The 22,724-nt window shown below is 27.5% G+C and overlaps 3 protein-coding genes, 1 long non-coding RNA gene and 1 pseudogene across 6 annotated transcripts in view; 4 read left to right on the top strand and 1 right to left on the bottom strand.

Annotated features, from left to right (window-relative positions):
- Positions 1 to 22,724, bottom strand: part of LOC146724728 (uncharacterized) — a 69,027-nt gene that overhangs the window by 30,174 nt on the left and 16,129 nt on the right. The gene's annotated exons all lie outside the window — the stretch shown is intronic.
- On the top strand, positions 448 to 8,480 carry LOC114935364 (retinoid-inducible serine carboxypeptidase-like). The gene is made up of 9 exons (XM_029308191.2): positions 448 to 550; positions 2,024 to 2,256; positions 2,685 to 2,915; positions 3,340 to 3,450; positions 3,692 to 3,905; positions 3,998 to 4,162; positions 4,511 to 4,588; positions 4,997 to 5,154; positions 8,090 to 8,480. Exons 1-9 carry the CDS (start codon positions 493 to 495, stop codon positions 8,156 to 8,158), a joined length of 1,317 nt encoding a protein of 438 aa, XP_029164024.2. The 5' UTR covers positions 448 to 492; the 3' UTR covers positions 8,159 to 8,480.
- Positions 9,076 to 11,147, top strand: LOC114935366 (uncharacterized). The gene is made up of 3 exons (XM_029308193.2): positions 9,076 to 9,235; positions 9,378 to 10,096; positions 10,645 to 11,147. The coding sequence occupies exons 2-3, from the start codon at positions 9,458 to 9,460 to the stop codon at positions 10,840 to 10,842; spliced, it is 837 nt and encodes a 278-aa protein (XP_029164026.1). The 5' UTR covers positions 9,076 to 9,235; positions 9,378 to 9,457; the 3' UTR covers positions 10,843 to 11,147.
- Positions 11,348 to 16,254, top strand: LOC114935362 (retinoid-inducible serine carboxypeptidase-like). Of its 2 annotated transcripts, none has more exons than XM_029308188.2 (9): positions 11,348 to 11,461; positions 12,430 to 12,659; positions 12,977 to 13,207; positions 13,453 to 13,563; positions 13,789 to 14,011; positions 14,103 to 14,267; positions 14,615 to 14,692; positions 15,163 to 15,323; positions 15,705 to 16,254. In XM_029308188.2, exons 1-9 carry the CDS (start codon positions 11,404 to 11,406, stop codon positions 15,771 to 15,773), a joined length of 1,326 nt encoding a protein of 441 aa, XP_029164021.2. In that variant the 5' UTR covers positions 11,348 to 11,403; the 3' UTR covers positions 15,774 to 16,254. The 2 variants fall into 2 exon arrangements, with proteins under 2 accessions (XP_029164021.2, XP_029164022.2); XM_029308189.2 differs by lacking the exon at positions 11,348 to 11,461 and adding an exon at positions 11,583 to 11,887.
- On the top strand, positions 16,463 to 22,658 carry LOC114935354 (retinoid-inducible serine carboxypeptidase-like; annotated as a pseudogene). Its single transcript, XR_014926547.1, has 9 exons — positions 16,463 to 16,517; positions 17,085 to 17,314; positions 17,685 to 17,892; positions 18,396 to 18,506; positions 18,774 to 19,011; positions 19,086 to 19,271; positions 19,641 to 19,715; positions 20,305 to 20,459; positions 22,505 to 22,658. The product of XR_014926547.1 is annotated as a retinoid-inducible serine carboxypeptidase-like (transcript).

The raw sequence follows: 22,724 nt of genomic DNA, 5'->3' as shown, positions 1-22,724 counted from the left end.
ATTTAACTGATATAGATTAGATGATAACTAACTTTGTTATACACGTATAATATCTAATCTATATTTATTTACGAGAGACATAGACAAAAGTTAATAATTTCAATGACTAATTTCTGAAAAATTTCACACAGAAATGCGAAAAGACGGCGAATGGATACTTCTTTAAATTTTTCGCTATACTGTATTTCGTTTCTATGGAAATATCGATAAAATAAAAATAGCAAATAGGCGAGATCACGTATGAAAAATCACGAATATATTTGAAACCAAGGAAAACCCGAGGGTTATATATAAGTAAAATATAAAAATATTTATATTTATATATATATATATTTTGTGTAGCAATGTTATTTTCAACGATAATTTTTAAAAGAAGTGTTTGGCAAACGTGAAAAGATGGTGAAGGGCATATTTATATATACTTTGTAGGTATAGCAATGTAATCTCAACGATTAGTTTCCAAAAGATTTTGTCGCAGAACACAAGAAAACGATGGAACGGCTGCTTATCTACATTTTCACTATATTGTGCCTTGTGTCAACAAGTATTGGTAAGACAAATTGTGCATCAGCGATATATTTTGTCATATAAAACAGCTGATTTTGTTAGATATGTCATATTAAAAAAAATTGAAATTTTTTCATGTAAACTGACAATGAGTAATAACAAAAACTAAATTATTCTTTTATTTGCGATTAGATAAAAAAGCATAAAATCGCGTGTTAGTAATTTCAATAATTAGAAAAGAACAGTACTTATTCACATTTTCGTAATATTGTGTTTTATTTCTGCGAAGATCGATAAGATAAAATCAAATCGTGCATTGACGCGATACATTTTGTTATCACATAATATTGTATTGTGCTAATTGGCATGATTAATTAATCACGGCTCATTTTAACTGTCAAATACAGCAGATAAACGAGACGTGAGAGATGTCACGAGTATATTTGAAATAACGGGACGCGAATTATAAACATGCAAAATAAAATTAATATTTCTATTTACTATATATATTTTTTGTGTAGCAATGTCATGTTCAATGAATAATCTTCGAAAGATTTTGCTCCAAAAATATAAAGAGACAATGAAAGACATAAATGCTTTATATGTTAGGCGGATTAAACAAAGCATCCTAAAAAATTAAACGGATGTTTCTTTAACAGACACACACACACACACAAATATTTCTATTCAATTATAATATTTTTAAAAATATTTTTTGATATTATATATATTTTTTCTTTTAATTCTCCATTTTTTAATATATCGGCAATTGTAATTAAAAATCGTTTACATTGTATGTAATTATGTGTACGTATTTGAATTTTCGTCATAATTTTGTCATAATTTTGCATGTTTGATGTAATATCAGCGATAAAATGCTAAATCATTGCATTCCTAGCTTCTATTACACGAAGACGCGGAGCTTTGCGAGAGTTTACTTTACGATTTCTTTTAAGACTTGGCAAATTTACCTAAGTCTTCGCTTGGCAAACAGATGCCATTTCAGCTACTCGTCTTTGCGCCGTCGACTTTCGAATCATTGCTCGCAACTAAAATATTTCGTTTTAAACCTCGGTGCAGAGAAGTAATAATTTCTCAAATTAATCTTTTGTATTGTTCTTTATAATAAATCAAAATTTTATGTTGTGCGTCATCGATAATGATATACAAGAATTACAGCAGCAAGTAGAAAAAAATGTATAATACGAACAAAAGCAGAAATTTCCAAAAAAACTTTGTAGTTGTATTTAAATTAAAATGTAAACTAATTTTAACGGAAACTGAAAAAAACATTTGAAGTATTTCTTGTAAACGTCAATAGAAATATGATAAAATAACTTCGTACGCGACACAAAATAAGTATACAACCATCTGTATCAAAATGACTTCTATCTTTGACATCAGTTTTGCAATTATACATGCAACCTCCCTTGAAATTTTATTTTTATAAATTTTTTATTTATTAATTGTTATTTATTTAATGATCAAAAATAAAATTTCTTTCTGACTAACAAAGGAAAAAAAGGATTCGGTCCTGGAGAACAAGAATGGGGCTATGTTGAAATACGTCCCAATGCAAAGATGTTCTGGTGGCTTTTTTATACTACAGCAGACCTTAATAAATCATATTACGACAAACCACTAATTATTTGGTTACAAGGTGGGCCAGGTAAATCTTCGAGCGGGTATGGAAACTTTTTGGAACTAGGACCTCTTGATATGGATTTGAAACCAAGGAATTACACTTGGGTAATTAATTATTGCAGGATATGCAAAAGTATATTCTGTTGGAATTACATATAATATCTATATTTATATTTGTGTCTAAATATAACTTATGTAGCATTAATAATTGAGACATTATTTATTAAAAAGTATATAGAGTGATCCAGTATTATCGATCTAATAGATAGAAAATATAATAATAAAATTTTCATAAAAAATAATATAATCTATTATAATGAAATAATATCTATATATATATATATAATCTATTATAAAAAAATTAATTTATTATAATCTAATAAAAAGAAGGGATAATATTAATAATTTTCATAAAAATTTATAACAAAAATAATAAAAATTAGAATAAAGCTGTGGCCTTTTCAAATCTATTGACTATAAATTCATTAAAATAAGTTTGTAAATAATATTCTTAATATATATTTGCGTCATAGGTCGAAAATTATAATGTACTCTTCATCGATAATCCCGTTGGCAGTGGCTTTAGTTATGCTAACGATTCATCGGCATTCGCGACGACGAACGCTCAGATCGCAAGCGATCTTCTAAAATGTATACAAGTATTCTACAATGAATTGCCACAATTTAGGCCTGTCCCGACGTATATCGCCACTCAATCGTATGGTGGGAAAATGGGCGCGGAGTTTGCGCTTGTCTGGTATCGAGTAAGAAACACAAACTTGTTAATTAAACATATTAATAAATAAAACGATTATACAGTTCTCTTTAAAGAAAGAGCGATGATTTCGAAAGATTTCGGTAAAAAAAAAAAGAGAAAGTATAACTTAAAAAAAATTTATCAATTATATAAGATTTATATATATTTGTACATATAAACATATGTATATGTGTATATCTTTAAACAATTTTTTTCTGAGACACATATTTGTACGAGATATATTGTAAAAACCAACAGAGATATTTAAAATAAATGTCTCTCGCTCTCTCTCTCTCTTCCTCTTTCTGTAAACCATAATATTTGTAAATAGTTTTGATAATTGTCATAATAGTAGACATTCAATACAATAAAGTAACAATTTAATAAAATAAATTTGCATTTGTAACACATAATGCAAACTTATTTTTTAGGCTCAAAAACAAGGTACTATTGAAAGTAATCTAAAGGGGATATCACTTGGAAGTTCTTGGATTTCGCCTATCGACACTGTAATGAACTGGGCGCCATTTCTACTAAATACGGTATTAATTAATTATTAATCACCTTTGTGACATGTGTATAAAAGTATGCAATCTATTGCAAAATGTACCGATTTTATATCATATAAAATAATTAGTACCGAAAAAAGAGAAAAACAGACGTCCCAGTAAATTTATTTGCTATCTGCCTTTTATCTTTTTTTTACTGATACTTGATCATTTTTACTTAAAATGTTATTTTTCATTATTTATGCATTCTCACAATTTTGAACATTTGTTACAGGGTATAGTAGATATAGGAGGTTATGCAGAAGTTAACAATGCGGCACAAAAGACAAAAAAGTTTGTTGACGCTGGCGATTGGAAACAGGCAACAAAGTTTTGCGGTTTCACCCAAGCTGTAATTTCGTTAGCATCTTACGGTATTGACGTCTATAATATTCTAGACAAAACAAATTATTCGATGGAAAATAGGAACATTTTCTTCTATGATGAAGGTACATAATCATAATATATTATAAGATAACATAACAGATAATAATTTTAATGTAATAATCATCAAGTATATATCGTTTTTTTTTTATTTAAGACATTATATTGCATCGATATTTTATGCCTAACATGAAAAAACTTGAGGAATTGATGAATGGCCCAGTAAAAGAAGCGCTCGATCTTCAAATTGGCCATGGCAACCAATCTGAAGAAGTTTTCGAACTCTTAAAACCAGAATTTATGAAGCCTGCCGTTGATTTAGGTATCAGACAAATATGTCATATCGTATGATATATATATTTTTTTAAATAAAAATAAGAAGAAAAAGTAGTAATACACTGTCATTGTTTTCACGTAATGTGAAACGAATATCAAAGTTAGAAGCTTTCGGAAAGCAACTTCATAAATCGATGAATTTTTAAGTAAAAGAGAGATAGCTTTCATACATGTATAAACTTAAAATTGTCTCAACAAATTCAGACGCTTCGCTCTAAAATTAAAATTTTCATGAGATGTCAAGATGTATCATTTCGTGTATAATTGTATATTATATTTTATAGTACATTGTAATCTCGAAATTAATTTATTAAATGGAAATATTTTGTTTCAGTGGAAAAACTGCTTAATGAAACCGACTTAAATGTATTCATATACGGTGGACAATTGGATTTACTTGTTGACATTGCAGGTAAATTAGTTTACTTTCTCCTATACCTATGCTTCAACACATAATAAGTAATGCTAATAACTTGATAACACAAATAAAACAATTGTACGAAACAACAAAATTTTGTAAAATAAATCAATTAAAACATTATAGTAATCTTGAATGTAAATGATAAAAAAATATTGAAACAGAAATTGAAATATTTTAATTAAAATTCAAAATGATATCAAGACATAGATATTTCTCAAATAGATATAAACAGAAACTTTTTTATTAAAAATTCTAATTTTAAAAGATATTAATATTTTTTATTTTTTCAAATATATATATATCCTATACTAACATTATTCATTATGTATATGAGTCATTAAGCATATTATTTATTTTATTGTTCTGGTATACTTTGTGGTTACTTTATTATATATTTAGGCATGACTGTTTGGGTCGACAATCTAAATTGGAAAAGTTCTGACATTTGGAAACAGGGAATGATTAGGGAACCGCTCGTCGTTGATGATATTCTCGAGGGCTATTACAAACGTCAAGATAACTTCGCAATATATTGGGTCTTGAGAGCCGGTCATATGGTATGTATATATACATACGAATCACTTTCTCTATTTTTATTCAACTTCCGTATTGTAATATCGTCGCGAGCGATTCTCAAAATTAAATAAGTAAAATTCTCAAACAAAACATGTGCTTTGTATATTGAATGCCTTTATATGTATATTTATGCAAAATGAGAGAGATTTCAATGATCACAGATTTTTATCATGCCATTGTGTCCTATATGTAGAAAACGGTATATACAATATAATTTCGTGAGGTTAATTGAGAAATGCGTAAATTCATCATTAATAATATGATAATTCGTGAAATATTTCTTAGCAAATATACATTTTAATATTCATATTATTCAGATGCTATTAAAATTGTTTTAAATACAGCACATAAAATTTTCGATCAAAAGTATCAATATTTCTATCTGCGATCTATATTTTTATCACCCATAATATATATATTATACAATTAATTTATTTCAAAAAATTCTTTAACAAATATTTCGCGCGTTAAATTTTAGCTGATTTCTCACAAGTGATAAAGTTAAATTCCCGATAAATATGATAAAGTTAAATTCCCGATAAATATATGATAAAGTTAAATTTCCGATAAATATATGTAAAAATAGATAGACTATATAAAATCAACAGATAGACAATATAAAAACGTATTCATAAATGGTACAAAAATACTAAAATAATCACGCGTATGAAGAGATAATTAATTTTACAAGATTAAATAAGATTTATAAATTGAGTTTAGAGGTTTGTTTTCCTTCTGTCTTAATTCATTTTTTATTGCAATTTTATTCACTAGGCGAACACTTGCACTTGGGAAATTCATTAATATATGATCGCGCGTCTACTAATTAGAATTAGAATATCGCAAAACTCGCGCGACACTTGAAAATTATAATCGTAGAGTAATTTTGCTATGTATAATATTTATATAAATAAATAAATATTATATATGCGCGTTAAAATAGAAGAGATAAATTTGCACGTATAATATTCAAAAATATATATAATTAAGTTAGGATTATTTACATGACAGATCAACTTTGATCAAATAAATCTCGCGAAATACGCGACGTTATATTACGATGATGCTAGACGCAGAACTAACTCGTATAACCGTGGTATGGTCAATAATCACCAAAACTCGTGGTTAACATCGTTTTTTTGCTTGTTTATATTCTACGAACCTGTCCCACATTCGCGATGTTTTGTCTTAGCGAAAAATTTTAGAGTAGTATCGATAACTTTTTATGATTTGCGCGATATTAAAAGATATAATAATTAAACATATCTTACGAAAAATGATACGATCGAAATAAAATATTGTGTACGCGATACTTTCATCACGTAAATTTCACGAAAGACTGATTAATTATTAATAAATAATCGATTTAAATTAATAAACAAATACGTACATGTATAATCATGTTTTCATGAATCGATTGCTCCAATAATTTACGTATTAATCCACGTTTTTGGTAATTGCCAGCAAATGTGTGCAATTAGAATCGATGAAAAAAAGTTCAAACATTAAAGAAAAAGTAATAGAAAAAGTAACTGTAATTTTAAAAATATCGAAATAATTTATCGTCGCCATCCCCTACCGCGATTCGCATTCGCGAAATGAATGAATCGCGCGAAAAACCTGTCTTGATAAAGCATTGTCTCTTTGATACGCTTATAAGTCATTTGAGTCGCTAATTGTAACGATAAGATACGGAATTGATCGAAGAGAGATTTATAATGCGACGCACGAAAAGCGACTCGCACCTTCTCGCTCGAATGTCGCCGTATGAATGATAACAAGTTCGTCACCGCTGTCGATTATTGTAGTAGGACTGTTTACAAACGGTAACACGCTATATATAACGAAATTTAGTACACGTAAAATTGATGTGTGTCGATCGGTTTATCGTTACACTGAAAAAATAATTTAGTTAATTTTTATAAGTATTTAGTTCAATACGTTCAAACAAATCATTTATTTGAAACTATAATAATTTATTTGATATAAAAAAATTCTTTTCAAAATAAATATTTATTTGTTTCAAATAAATGATTTATTTGAACATATATTAAACTAAATATTTGTTAATTTAACAAGTATTTTTTCAGTGTACTTTTATAAATTTTTATTATACTTTATGTTTAAATAATATATAATTATATATTTTACTTAAGTATTTTTATGGGAAGTGTATATGGATTAATATAATTATAGAACCGAGATCAATTTTCTGATAAAGAATTTTTCAAAACACAATATGACGTATATTAATAAACATACTAATTATATGATAATAATTAAAGTAATGAAAAGTAGAAAAAATGTAATACAAAAATAGCTAAAAAATAAGATATAAATTAAAATACATGTAAGTTATTTTAACAGAGCTAATTTTTCTTGAATTAGTTTTTTTTATCTTTAATTACTTTAATTGTATTATTATCTTTATCAATATACAATTAATCTTTAAAATTTTTATTCAGAAAATTTATTTTATGTTAATTATACAATTATATTTTAAAGTACATATACATGTACAAATACACTTAAGTAAAATACATAATCGTATTGAATACTTTATTGGATAAAATAATTTCAATTGAAATTTAATCGAAATATAGCGTGTGTGAGGATATAAAAAATTAAATTTTATAGTATATATACACGTAACTTTCTTTTATTCTCCATTAAAACAATTTGACACTTTTATAAGAAAAGTAGATTTAATCAATAAAATATGTATCTTTTTTTTTTATTTAACACGTAAATCATCCTATTTTCAAAAAGATAATTTTCTATCTAGTTATAATGTATCTATATTATTTTTGTTATTGATGTGGAAACGTCACTTCTCGATTTCTAACTTCATTTCTCGATTTAAATATTCATTTATGTATTCAATGTATTTTAATGTTTGTAATATTAATTACACAGGTTCCAAAAGATAATCCAGCAGCAATGAAGACAATACTAGAAAATCTGACAAGCCCCCCAAAGGTGTGAACAAAAATAAAACTTTTTAGCTTTTATATTTGTAAATATAAAAACTAAATATGTATAATTTAGATGACTCATATTACTAAAACTGTTTTATAGATTTTCTTATTTAAGAAATGGAAGACAATTAAAATAATTTTATTATTAAAGAATAATTCTGACTATATTATTATATGTTAAATTAAAACTATCATAATAATTTATATTTTGTATGCTCTTTAGTATACAATCATCCTGTTTTATTATCCTGATTTTTTCTTAACTTTTTATCTTAAACAAATTATTAATAAAAATAATTAACCTTCTAGATAGGGCATATTAAAGTAAAGAGATGTATTCAATCATGTAATTTAAGCAATAAATGATCTTTGTATTAAACTATACATACAATTTGCTACTTTTTAAATCTCCTCCCCATGTTTTTACATTTTAAGCGAAATAGACGACAATTAAAATAATCAAACAGTTTAATTAAAACAATCATATAATTTATATTATATGTAATTTATATTTTGTATACTACTTCAGTATACAATCATCCAGATTTTTTCTTATCTTATAAACAAATGATTAATAAAATTAATTTACCTTCTAGATAGGGCATATTAAATAGAGAGATGTATTCAATCATGTAATTGAAGCAATTAATGATCTTTGCATTAAACTATACGTACAATTTGCTACTTTTTGAATCTCCTCCCCATATGTCTTGATACATCTTAGGCGCAATATCGGTTGGGGAGAAAGAAACTTCCGAGAAACCATACGGCTTCGATATATAATTACCGCAACGCTCTGTTTATATATCGTCGCGGTTACTGCCGACGTGGGTGTTGAACCGGCATATGTGTAAACAGCAATAAAACACGTAGTGCGGTCCCGGACTAGGTAACCGCCTCCCTATACGAGAACGTAAACGGGTGTTCCCCGGAAAGGCATCGACATAGAGGCGGGGTTGGACCGACTTTCGGATTCTCGTACGTCAAATTAAACATCCTTCTCGTATTCGAGAAACTGGATGCACGAGTGCCGAAGTCGCAACGAGTCTATGCCCTAATCGGCATCGGCCCTAATTACATCAGTGTAATTCATTCACTCTTTCTTTTCCAATACAATATATAGAGAATATATATACTATAGAATTTTACAGAGTATTCAATTTAAAGTTTTTATTAATACCTCGTTATTATATATATTTTGACGATTATTAAAATAACTGTATCAGGTGGAATTCTCCAAGAGTGTCATTAAAAGAGACGAACAGGATTTAATTCTCGATCTGGATGCTGGGAAGACTCCACCAAGATGCAACCAATAAGTGATTATCCCAGTCAAGTTCAACGCTTCCTCGAGGATGCGACGAATCATGTATACGATTTACATCGCTGTCAGGAATATTGGTGGATGTTTCCGAGCGAAACGTTGTACGAGATGTGCGCGAAACGTATTTACGGATTCACCAACGTCGTCCCGGAAATGTTGGGCGCCGACGTTTCCGGCTCGATCTTCGATCATCAAGCATCAAGCCTGTCCTGGCATCCAACATCCGTAATTAATTACAAGAGCCCGCATTACGAAAAACCCCCGTATTCTTACATCGCCCTAATAACGATGGCGATCGACTCGTCGCCGAAACGTCGACTCACGCTCGCCGGAATTTACAAGTTCATCATGGACAAGTTTCCTTATTACCGGGAGAATCGACAAGGTTGGCAGAACAGCATAAGGCACAATCTCAGCCTGAACGATTGTTTCGTGAAGATTCCGCGGAACAAGACAAGCCTAAACACTGACGAGGAGGATCATATGGTAGGAAAGGGAAGCTACTGGACTCTGGATCCATCCGCCAGTGATATGTTCGAATACGGCAATTACAGACGGAGAAGAACGAGAAGGCAGCGGGCCTTTGCTCGAGATGAGAAGCAGAAATTCACGGGATTATCGGTACGCAGAATTTTCAGAGTTTGCGAAATTACATTGCGCGCGATATAGTTCAACTTCTTTCAAATACAAAGGATTTTTTCCAGGGGGGACGTGATTAAAATTTTTTTTATTTTTTCTTTCTTCATTTTTTTTTATTTTCAGTTTTTTTATCTTAAATATTTTCTTTCTTAATTTTTTTTATTTTCAGTTTTTTTAATCTTAAATATGCAAATAAATTCAGTGTTTATTCAAAAAGAAAGCAAATGTTTAATTTTTTTACTGATTCCAAGAATCTGCGAACGCTCATGTACATATATCTACATATATGTACATGAATAAATAATTGATAAATTTTTCAATTATCTTCTCTCTTTCTCTCTCTCTAGCTGTTTGAGATTCTTATCTACTAAATGCCATGTGTTCTTCGAAACTTGAAATCAAATTTCTGACTAGCAAATGATATCGATATACTATATGTATTGAAATCATTAATAAAAATATACATTTTATAAATTTTAATAACACGAAATGTTCATCTTACGATACTGAAATATGAGTTTAATTTACAGGCCGAATTTTTACCCAACTTGACAAAATGCCAAGAGAAACTTCAGCAACGAAGTAAAATTAATGAGATAAATGAAGAAAACGCCATGGTAAAAGATACCGCAGCCGAATATACGAAGTCTCCAGGGCACATTGCCAAAACAATGACATTTAGCATCGACAATATTCTACAAAAATTTACAAGACAGTCGCAAACATAGTTTTACGACATGTATCTTTTATTTTAAAAAATGTGGCTCCGATTAAATTAATATAATATAATATTAATGATACTCGATTTCACACACACGCACATTCACGTACGCAATCAATAAATTGTAAAAAAATACTTCATTTTAGAAAAATAAAATCTTGCTGTAAGAAAAGCAAATCTGTATAAAGTTTACTTCTGTTAGTGTTCGAGATCATAAACAGAAATCAGTTCATCGTCTATCGCATATTAAAGATATGAAGACAAGTGTTAAAAAGATAAAAAATCTGCTGGATAACTTTAGCCGCAATAATTAATTAGAAAGGAAAAAGTATTATATTGAGAAAGTAAAATAAATAAATATATATATATATATATATATATATGTATATATATATATATCAATCTTATTTAACTGATATGATTATATGATGGATGACTATGTGTATATCTAATCTATATTTGCCATCTAGATAAAAAAAAGATGCAGATAAAAGAACATAAAATCATACGTTAATATAAACTCACGATTAGTTTTCGAAAGATTTCGCCGCAGAAACGCGAAAGGACAATGAAAGGATTACTTATTTACATTTTCGCTATATTGTGTTTAGTTTCTAAAAGTATCGGTAAGATAAAATTATTTAAATCCTGCATGATAAATTTTTTAATCTTATAAAAATAAAAATAATAAATTATTATATTAACAATTTATAATATATAAAAAGCAAACATGTAGACGAGATTTAACGTGACATTAAATAATAATAATTAAACATAAATGTCGACGAGTATATAAAATAAAAGAGCACGGTTAATAAAAAGAATAAATATTTGTTTTGTGTAGCAATGTTATTTCAATGATTAGTTTTCAAAATATCTCGCCGTGTCACCATAAGAAGATAGTAAAAGATATTTTATAAAGCCCTTCTACGCATAGCACTGTAATTCGAACAATTAGTTTCTGAAAGATTTCGTAGCAGAAAGACGCGAGAAAGCAATGAAGCGTTTTGTTTGCATTTTCGCTATATTGTGCTTTGTTCCTGACAGTATTGGTAAGATAAAATTCAGCATCGGCGAGACAGATTTATCATTCATTATCGTATACAATTAATTTTAACTAGATGACAGATAAGAAAAAATATGTGTAAAAATGTCACAATTATATTTGAAATAATGTGCGCGAATTATATAAGATGTCTTCCATTAAATTAGATAAATTTCTATCTTTAAAACATCTTACATATATATTTCTTTTTATTATAATTTTTTAATTTAAGATACTTTAAAAAATGAGAGTGATATTACTGTGTTAAAATAAATTATGTAAAGTAATTTAATGGAAATTAAAAAAAAAAACGACTAAAGTATTTTATAAAGTATTTTGTAAACATTAATAAAATATGATGAAATGACTTTTGTATATACACAGTGTAAACAAATTATCTATATTAACATATAATAACGAAAATCACCTCTATCTTTGACATAATTTTGATTAATTTCCGATACCAATTATACGTATAATTATTATCCAAAACTTTTTAATTTATTAAAAAAAAAAATTATTAAAAATAAAATTTTTTAATCCACCAAGGGAGAAAAGGATTCGGTCCTGGAGAACAAGAATGGGGCTATGTTGAAGTACGTCCCTTTGCAAAGATGTTCTGGTGGCTTTACTTTACTACGGCAGACGTTAAATCATATTACGACAAACCACTAATTATCTGGTTACAAGGTGGACCAGGTGCATCTTCGACCGCGTATGGAAATTTCGAGGAACTAGGACCTCTTGATGTGGATTTAAATCCAAGGAATTACACTTGGGTAATTAATTACGCGTGAAATACAAAAACATAGGGTATCATTTTGTATCACGTATAATCTGCATTTATAGTCGTGTGTATATATAACTTTTAAATTATTAATAATTGAGAAACCTATTTATTAAAGTTAAAGTGATCCGATATTGTAAATCTAATTAAAAAAAGGGAAGGATAACAATTTTCTTAGAAAAATTAATAACAAAAACGAAGAATAACTCGATAAAATAAATTGCGGTTCTTTCAAATCTATAATTGATTATAACTCTATTGAAATAAGCTTGTAAATAGTCTTTAATATAGTTTCTTTTGTGTCAATAGGTCAAAAATTACAATGTGCTTTTCATTGATAATCCCGTTGGCAGTGGCTTTAGTTATGTTACTGGTACAGACGGATTCGTGAAAACAAATGCTCAGATCGCGAGTGATCTTGTAGAATGTATGCGAGGATTTTACGATAAATTACCGAAATTTAAGCCTGTCCCGACGTATATCACTACTGAATCATATGGCGGCAAAATGGGCGCGGAGTTTGCGCTTGTCTGGTATCGAGTAAGAAACAAACATGCTAATTAAAATAAGTATAGTAAATAAAAAATTTGTATCAATTATATAAGATGTTAATATATTTAAAATAAATAATTTCTTTCTGAGATGCATTTATATATATATATTTTTTTTTTCATGTATTGATTTTTTAATACATATGTATTAAAAAATCAACAGATATTTAAAATGATCAATCACAAGGATTTACTAAATAAACATTTTTCATGTGTAAAATTTGTGTTCTTTAGGCTCAAAAAGCTGGCAATATTGAAAGTAATCTACTAGGCGTTGCACTTGGAGATGCTTGGATTTCTCCTATCGATTCTGTAATGACATGGGCGCCATATTTACTTAGCACGGTAATATATTTAATTATTCGTCTTTGTGGGATCTGTGCAAAATCTATTGTAAAGTGCAATTTTAGACGATATTATATAAAAACAATTATATTATTTTTTATCGATTATTACCGAAAAACTAAAACACGCCGCGATAACAAATTTTACCGGATTTCTGTCATTTTTCTTTTACAAAATTCTTCATTATTTATATATTGTTATAAAATTCTTGGATACTTTTCACAGGGTATGGTCGATACACAAGGTTTTGAACTAATTGATGATGCCGCAAAAATGACAAAAGATAAAGTTGAAACTGATAAGTGGAGACTGGCAACTACGTATTGGGCTCATACTCAAAATATCGTTTTGCAAACAACTTATAACGTTGATTTCTACAATATTCTGGAAAGAAAACAATATTTGCGCCATCATTTCTCGCCACAAACCGTATTGTCCCTTGATGGAGGTACACAATCATGTTAGATAATATATGTAATAGATAGTAATAAATGTAATAATTATTATCACGTATATATTGTTTTTTCGACAAATTGCAGAAGGTATATATCGACATTTTGTTCAACGTAAAACTCAATCACTTGATGATTTAATGAACGGTCCAGTAAGAAAAGCGCTCAATCTTACAACCTATCATGGCAACCAATCTGACAAAGTTTTCGACAAGTTATCAGAAGATTTCATGAAGCCTGTTACTAATATAGGTATCGATTCAACATGTCAAATATTAGTATTATTAAAACAAAAAGAGTAGTGTGCTTAATGCAATGCATTTTCATTATGCTTTCAAGTTAAAGCGGTATAAAAGCCAGAACTTGTGAGCTTCTGGAAAATCAATTTTCATAAGTTATAAATAAATTATATATAAATTTATAAGACAAGAGGGGATAGCTTACGTATGTGCGTAAAGTTAATGTCGCGACACATTTTGCTCTGAAACTGAATTTTTCGCGAAATGTCAAAATATATCATTTCTCATATAATAACTACGATTTATATATCTTATATTAAAACCTCGAAATTCACTACATGCAAATATATTTTGTTTCAGTGGAATTATTGCTTAATGAGACCAACTTGAACGTATTCGTATACAATGGGCAATTGGACTTAATTGTCGACACTCCGGGTAAGTTAATTTGTTTTCCTCCTATATTATATAATATATAATGAATAATGCTAATAGCGTTTACACAAATAAAAAATGGATAATAAACAAATGTAAATATATATTGAAATTTAAAGTAAAATATTTCTATTAAAATCCAAAATAATATTAAAAATAGATGATATATCTTAAATAGGCAAGTAAGTTAATAAAAATTCTTGAATTCTTTCATATTTTGTCAACTTACTTTTCAACAAGCATTTATTATAAATTATTCAAGTTTACGAAGATATTAATTTCTCGAATTTTTTAAAATCGTGTTATTCTCTTGTCCTTTTTCAGTTTGTAATTTTATGTACAATATCTTTCCAATTGCATCATCAATAAAGAATTATTATGTATATAACACTTGCTAACATTATTCAATATATGAATTTTTACACATATTATTTTTTTACTGTTCTATAATTCGTGGTTACTTTATATTTTAGGCACCCTCCTTTGGGTTGAAAAACTGAAATGGAAAGACGCTGATACTTGGAATTATATCTCAATCAGGCAACCTCTCGTTATTAAAGATCATATCGTCGAGGGCTATGTCAAAACTACACAAAACTTTGCAATGTATTGGATCAACAGAGCCGGGCATATGGTAAGTATATAAGAATCATTTTTTCTCTTTTTATTCAACTTCCGTATCTGTTGTATCGCGAGCGACCCTGAAGATTAATTTATAATTAATAAGTAAAATTAATTCATATTTAATAAATACAAATTTAGCAGTTTATCGTCGCACGCTTATGCATATAAGAATAGAAAGTTTAATCGATCAAATTACGTTAAAATAATATATTTTCAATCATTCTTTAGATTTTCGTAAACTGTAGCTTTTTTATTTAGATAACTTTCTATCTAACTATAATCAATCTATCATTATTTTTTACATATTTGATAGTGAAACATTATATAGAGCATTTATAGATTTAAATATCATTTATGTTTCTAATGTATTTTATTATGTAATATTACGTAGGTTCCAAGAGACAATCCAGTAGCAATGGAGACAATACTACAGGATTTGACAAGCCTAAATAAGAACTAAAGCAAAATTTAGCTTTAAATTAGTAAATATAGAAACTAAATTTGCATTATTTAAATAACGTCGCGCTTAAATTACTAAAAAATTATTATATCCATTTTCTTATATTACTCTCATCTATCATCTTTAATTTTTAAAGTGTCCGAAGATATTTAAAAGTATTAAAAGATATAAAGATCCAAACTCTGAAAAAAGCTATTGATTTCAAATAAATATCTATCCCAATAGTGCCATTAACACCATTTGTTTGAAACTAATAATATTAATTTGCCCTGAAAAAATACTTACTTGATATAAAAACCCTTTTTAAAACCAGATTTATTTGCTTCAAACAAATGGTTAATCATATATAATTTATATAAATAAGTTATTATATATTACATTAAGAAAATTGTTGATAAAAATAAATAAGTCATATTCGATATAGCATGTATATCAAACTGATTAAGAAAATTATTTAATCTAAATAAAGGATCTTAAATTATATGGATGGTTTGTGCTTTATTTTTAATAACGTCTCCGCAAATCTCCGCAATAGTTAATCAAACAGGATGATCTACAATTTTTCGATTTTTCTCAACTGATAAACACAAGAAGACAATATAAAGGGCATATTTATAAGCTTCATGTGTATAGCATTAATCCGAACGATTAGTTTCTGAAAGAATTCGTGGCAGGAAGGCGAAAAAGCAATGAAGCGGCTCATTTGCATTTTCATTATACTGTATTTTGTTTCCGGCAGTATTGGTAAGATACAATACAAATTCAACATCAATGTGATAGATCTTATCATTCATTATCGTGTTAGATAATATATAAATCAAATTATTAGAAAAAGATAATCAGAATGAAATAAACCAAAAGTCGAATGCTCATTTTACATTTATCTAGCATAATTCTTATATCAATCTTGTACCATTTATTTATAATAAATCATAATTTTATATATACGCTTGTCATTCGATACATGATACAAAAGAAATGATACAAGAATTGCAACAAGAAGTAAAAAAATGCATGATACAAAGAAAAAGAATTTATAAGAAATTCGCACTGTGTTAAAATAAATTGTAAAATAATTTAACAGAAATTTAAAAGATTTGAAATATTTCTTCCAAACATTAAATACAATAAAATGATTTTTGTATGCATCACACAAAATAAACAAGTTATCTATTATATCATCACAATTACGAAAGTCACCTCTATTTTTGACATAAGCAATTTCCGATATCAGTTATACATATAATTGTTACCCACAATTTTTTAATTTATTCAAGATGATTAAAATTACATTTTTTTTAATCAATAAAGGGAGAAAAGGATTCGGTCCTGAAGAACAAGAATGGGGCTATGTTAAAGTGCGTCTCAATGCTCATATGTTTTGGTGGCTTTATTATACTACAGCAGATGTTAAATCATATTACGACAAACCACTAATTATTTGGTTACAAGGTGGACCAGGTGGATCTTCGACCGCGTATGGAAATTTTATGGAACTAGGACCTTATGATGTGAAATTAAATCCAAGGAATTACACTTGGGTAATTAATGCGTGATATACGAAAGCTAAATTATCATTCTGTCGGAATCACATGTAATTTATATTTATTGCCGTGTGTATATAATTTAATTATAAATTACTATAATAATTGAGACTCTATTATTAAAATATAAAAAATAGTGCGATATAGTCAATATAATAGAAAAAGTGTAGAACAAAAAGATTTTCAAAAATTAATAATATAAACAGAATAATAAAATAGAGAAAACTGTGGCTTTTTGAAATCTATATTGACTATAACATTTATTAAAATAAGTTTGTTGATAATTCCTAATATATATATATATTTATATTTGATAATTCCTAATATATATATTTATATTTGAGAAATATATATATTTATATTATAGGTCAAAAACTACAATGTACTCTTCATCGATAATCCTGTTGGCACTGGCTTTAGTTATGTTACTAGTGAAAATGCATTCGCGAGTACAAATACTGACATCGCATACGATCTTGTAAAAATTACCGAAATTTAAGCCTGTCCCGATATATATCACCACTGAATCATATGGCGGAAAAATGGGCGCGGAATTTGCGCTTGTCTGGTATCGAGTAAGAAACAAACATGCTAATTAAAATAAGTATAGTAAATAAAAAATTAGTATCAATTATATAAGATGGGCGTAGAATTTGCGTTTTTCTGGTATCACGTAAGAAACACAAACTTGCTAATTAAACATATTAATAAATATACCGATTATACGATTTCATTAAAAAAAATATCGATGATTTTAAAATCTCGAAAATAAAGGAGAGAATGAGAGTAAAGTAAAAAAAAATTATATCATCTATATAAAATTTAAATATAATATATATGTACATGTGTGTATTTAAAGCAAACATTTTCTCCTTTGAGATGCATCTTTATATTATAAAAACCAATAGAGATATTTAAGATAATCAAAAAATATTAACTCTCCTTCTCTCTCTCTCTTTTTCTGTCAGTCGTAATATTTGTAAATAATGTAAGTAATTGTCACTAATAATAGTATTCGACAAATAGACAACTAAATAAAAATTTTTCATGTGTCAACGCAAAAACTTGTGTTCCTTAGGCTCAAAAAGCTGGCAATATTGAAAGTAATCTACAAGGCGTTGCACTTGGAGATGCTTGGATTTCTCCTACCGATTCTGTAAAATCGTGGGGACTCTTTCTACTCAACATGGTATTATTTATTTAATTATTCATCGCCTTTATAGCATCTACACGAAATTTATTGTTAAAAAACCAATTTTATAGTAGATTATAAAAATCATCTATAAGTAATGATATCACAAAAGAGAAAGAAAAACTCACACATTCCCTGATAATAAAATTATTTATTAAGATTCTCTGTTATTTTTCCTTCTTTTCGTTAGATCTCATTAGTTTTATGTAAAATTCATTCTCCATTATTTATGCATTGTTATAAAATTCTTGATTTTTTTCGTAGGGTATAATTGATACGCGTAATTTTCAACAAATTGACGAGATGGCAAAAATGACAGAAAAAAAAGTTGAAGATGGTCGCTGGAAAGAGGCAACTCAATATTGTGCTATAACTGAAAGAATAATTGAAAAAGTAACTTACAACATTGATTTCTACAATATTTTAGAAAAAAAACAATTTTTAGTCAATCAGTTAACGCCAGAAAACAAGACATTCATGACGAAAGTATTCACTGATGAAGGTATAAAATCATGAATAATATAACAATATTAGATTACAATTAGTAAAATGATATTTAATACGTGGCTTTTTAAGCATTTGCAGATATATATACATTTCTTGCTAAACGTCATGTCAGGCTTTATTCTCATTATTCACTTGATGAGATAATGAATAAACTAGTAAAAGAAGCGCTCGGCCTTAAAGTCAGTCATGGGCATCAATCTAGCAGCGTTATGTATCACTTAACAGAAGATTTTATGAAGCCTGTTACTCATATAGGTATTATTCAAATATGCCAGATATGTGTATTATTAATATGTATTACAAAAAAATTAGTTGGCTTAATAATGTATTGTCATTGCTTTCAAGTAAAACGGACATAAAAACTAAAATTTGTAAACTTCCGAAAAGCACTGTTAAATCAATTTTTATAAATTTTATAAATTGATAAAACAAGAAAGAAATGATTCGTAAATAATTTGTCACAACACATACATTCAGATGCTTTACTCTAAAACTGAATCTTTCGCGAGATGTCAAGATGTTTTATTTCTTGTATAATAACTATGATTTATAAATATTTTTTATACTTTAAAATTATAAAAATAAATTAACTCTATAAATGCTAATATATTTTTTATGTTTCAGTACAACTATTGCTTAAGACTGACTTGAAGATATACGTATATAATGGACTCTTGGACTTAATTGTTGACGCACCAGGTAAGTTCACTTGTTTCTCTTAACGTTAACATAAATTAAAAAATTGTAACTTTGAATATAAATAATACCAATATATTGAAATATTTCCATTAAAGTCCAAAATAATATCAAGTATAGATATATCTCAAATAGCCAAGAAAACATATACTCTCTAAATTTCTTGAAATTTCACTTCAAAAGAGTGAAATCTCAGTTTCAAAAGAGTGAGATTCCACTCTTTTGGGATGAGATTCTACTCTTTTGGAGTGAAATTCTATTCCAAGAAATTTAGAGAATATATTCCTAAATGTTTTCTTTATATTATGATAACGTACACACATTTGTATATATTGTATATTAAAAATTTTTCGCGATTTTTTCGAAATTTGGCGGAAAACAAAATCTTGTAAGAGAAAATGTTATTCAACTTTTACAATTTTTTTCTTTATGTAGAATTATCATCTTATTACATTGCCAATAATGAATCTGTATATCCCATGCTAATGATCTTACTAACATAATTCACTGACAATAAGTTAAAAAAAAAATTATCACATATATTATTGTTTTTTCTTCTCGCATAATTAGCTATTATTTTATTATATTTTAGGTACCTATTTATGGGTCCAAAAGCTAAAATGGAAAGGAGCTGACACTTGGAAATATTCGACTAGGAAACCGCTCGTCGTTAAAGGTGTCGTCGAGGGTTATGTCAAAGCTACAGATAATTTCGCAATGTATTGGGTCTACAGGGCTGGACATATGGTATGTATATGTATACGTACGAATCACTTTCTCTTTTTCCATTCAACTTCCGTATTTATTCACTGCAAAAATAATTTTGTTGTATTAACATAAATTCTGTTCAAAAATCGACGAGACATAATTACTGGTTCAAGCGACCAGAATTCTTTTTAATGCAACACGCAACTGATTTGTTGTGCAAACAAGATGCTTGTTGCATTAAAAGGAATTCTGGTCGATTCAACCAGTAATTCTGTTTCGTCTATTTTCGAACAGAATTTTTGTTAACGTAACAAAATTTTTTCCAGTGTTATAATATTGTCGCGAGCAAGCCTCAAAATTAATTTGTAGTAAGTAAAATTCTAAATCGAAACGTGTGTGCTTTATGTTCTAGAGTCGAAAATTTTTTCTCGTTCTGATTTTACGCGATATTAAACGAGTCGAGCAAAGTTAATAAATTAAACGTCTTTTGAAAATGATACGATCGAAAAAAATATTATATACTTTCTCTTTTTACTCGCGCGATATACTTTCGTCACTTAAATTCCACGAAATACTAATTAATCTTTATCGACGTATGTATATATCATGCTTGTTTGTATCGTTTGCTCCGATGATTTATCGATAATTGCTTGCAATTGTATATAATTAAATTCGATAAAAAGTTTGTAGATGCAAGATGTATTCGAGTTTAAGCATTAAGAAACAAGTATGTAAGTACTGACTTATAAATATCGGAATAATATATCATCGTCATCCTCTATCGTGTTTCGGCTTCGAAATCGCGAAATAAATGAATCAAGCAGAAATACTTTCTTCGAAAAAGCGTTCTAATTACAATCTTATGAATTGTTTCTTGTCGCTAATTTGAATAACAGGATAAGGAATTTCTTAATGAATATAATGCAACGCACGAAACAGGCCTTCTCGCTCGAATGTCGTCGTGTGAATGATAACAAGTTTGTCACCATTCGCTGACTATTGTAATGCAAAGAGCTATTATTCACAAATGTTAGCATGCTATACATCAGAAAAATTTAATACAAATACAACAGACGATAATATAAATTTTATACAACTGATGTATGGTTATCGCTACTTTAACCAATCTATCATCACTTTCACGTACTTACTTTCATTATCATGTTTTAATATTAAAATTGCTTTATTCAATATACATATAATTATATATTTTACGTAAATATTTTTGTGGAAAGATGTGTACGTATTATAATAATTATATAGATATATTTTCCAATAAAAAAATTGTCAGAGCATAATACGTATCAATAAGATAATATAATTAAAGTATCTAATGGGAATTCGAAAAAAATTAATGCAAAAGAGCTCGTGGAAAAAAAGAATATCATTTTATAACTAATTAAGAATCTTTAATAAAAAATTATTTTAAAAATTAAAATAAATATTATGAAAGTATATAAATTATTTTATAGTAGATCTAATTTTACTTTGGTATAAAATATTTTATTTTTAACTGCTTCAATTATATCTTTATTGACACATACATTATTCTTCATGAAATTGTTGATCGGAAAATACATATATCTTATGCAATTACACAATTATATTTAAAAATACGTACATATACAAATACACTTAAGTAAAATATACAAACATATTGTACTTTATCAAATAAAACAATTTTACACATATAATGAAACGCGCACCCGTGCATGATAATAATAATATATAAAAGAATTAAATTTTATAATACTTAAACATATTTCTTTTATTCTTAATTAGAGCAAATTATTTTATCATCACTTTAATAAAAATAACATGATTAATCAAATATATAAAATTATATTTAAATAATATTATCTTTTTAACCAAGTTATATAGACGCATAGACTATATAGGTATATCTTTTTAAGAAGATAATTTCCTCTTTCAGACGTGAAGAGATTGTTTTTTTTTTTATACAAATAATTTTCTAGTTATAATTATAGTCAATTTATGGTTATTTTTATGTATTTTATATTGAAAAATGACCCCATATCATATATGTATCTATAATATATAATAATGTGTAATTAATTACGCAGGTTCCAGTGGACAATCCAGCAGCTATGGAGCGAATACTAAAGGACCTAGTAAAGCCACGGATCAGAACCAAAACCGAATTATAAAAACTAAATATGTTATTTACGTGATATTAATATCGCGTAAATAAAAAGAAGCAAGTTTATTCAAAGTTAATCTACACATTGAAAAAAAATTATTAACTTGATTAAACCTTTCAACTAAATATTATTTTGTTAATTG

The sequence above is a fragment of the Nylanderia fulva genome, unplaced genomic scaffold, assembly GCF_048542155.1.
Source record: "Nylanderia fulva isolate GAGA-0341 unplaced genomic scaffold, ASM4854215v1 Scaffold12, whole genome shotgun sequence".
Lineage (NCBI taxonomy): Eukaryota > Metazoa > Arthropoda > Insecta > Hymenoptera > Formicidae > Nylanderia > Nylanderia fulva.
Note: the sequence above shows the minus strand (reverse complement) of the source record. Positions and strands in the feature narration are given on the sequence as shown.

Excerpts from the sequence above, each read along its gene's own strand:
- LOC114935364 (XM_029308191.2), top strand. The coding sequence starts at position 493 with ATGGAACGGCTGCTTATCTACATTTTCACTATATTGTGCCTTGTGTCA. Across the intron at positions 3,451-3,691 it reads CGCCATTTCTACTAAATACG|GGTATAGTAGATATAGGAGG; the intron begins GTATTAATTAAT and ends CATTTGTTACAG. Across the intron at positions 4,589-4,996 it reads TTTACTTGTTGACATTGCAG|GCATGACTGTTTGGGTCGAC; the intron begins GTAAATTAGTTT and ends TTATATATTTAG.
- LOC114935366 (XM_029308193.2), top strand. The coding sequence starts at position 9,458 with ATGCAACCAATAAGTGATTATCCCAGTCAAGTTCAACGCTTCCTCGAG. Across the intron at positions 10,097-10,644 it reads AGAAATTCACGGGATTATCG|GCCGAATTTTTACCCAACTT; the intron begins GTACGCAGAATT and ends TTTAATTTACAG.
- LOC114935362 (XM_029308188.2), top strand. The coding sequence starts at position 11,404 with ATGAAAGGATTACTTATTTACATTTTCGCTATATTGTGTTTAGTTTCT. Across the intron at positions 14,268-14,614 it reads GAAGCCTGTTACTAATATAG|TGGAATTATTGCTTAATGAG; the intron begins GTATCGATTCAA and ends ATTTTGTTTCAG. Across the intron at positions 15,324-15,704 it reads TCAACAGAGCCGGGCATATG|GTTCCAAGAGACAATCCAGT; the intron begins GTAAGTATATAA and ends AATATTACGTAG.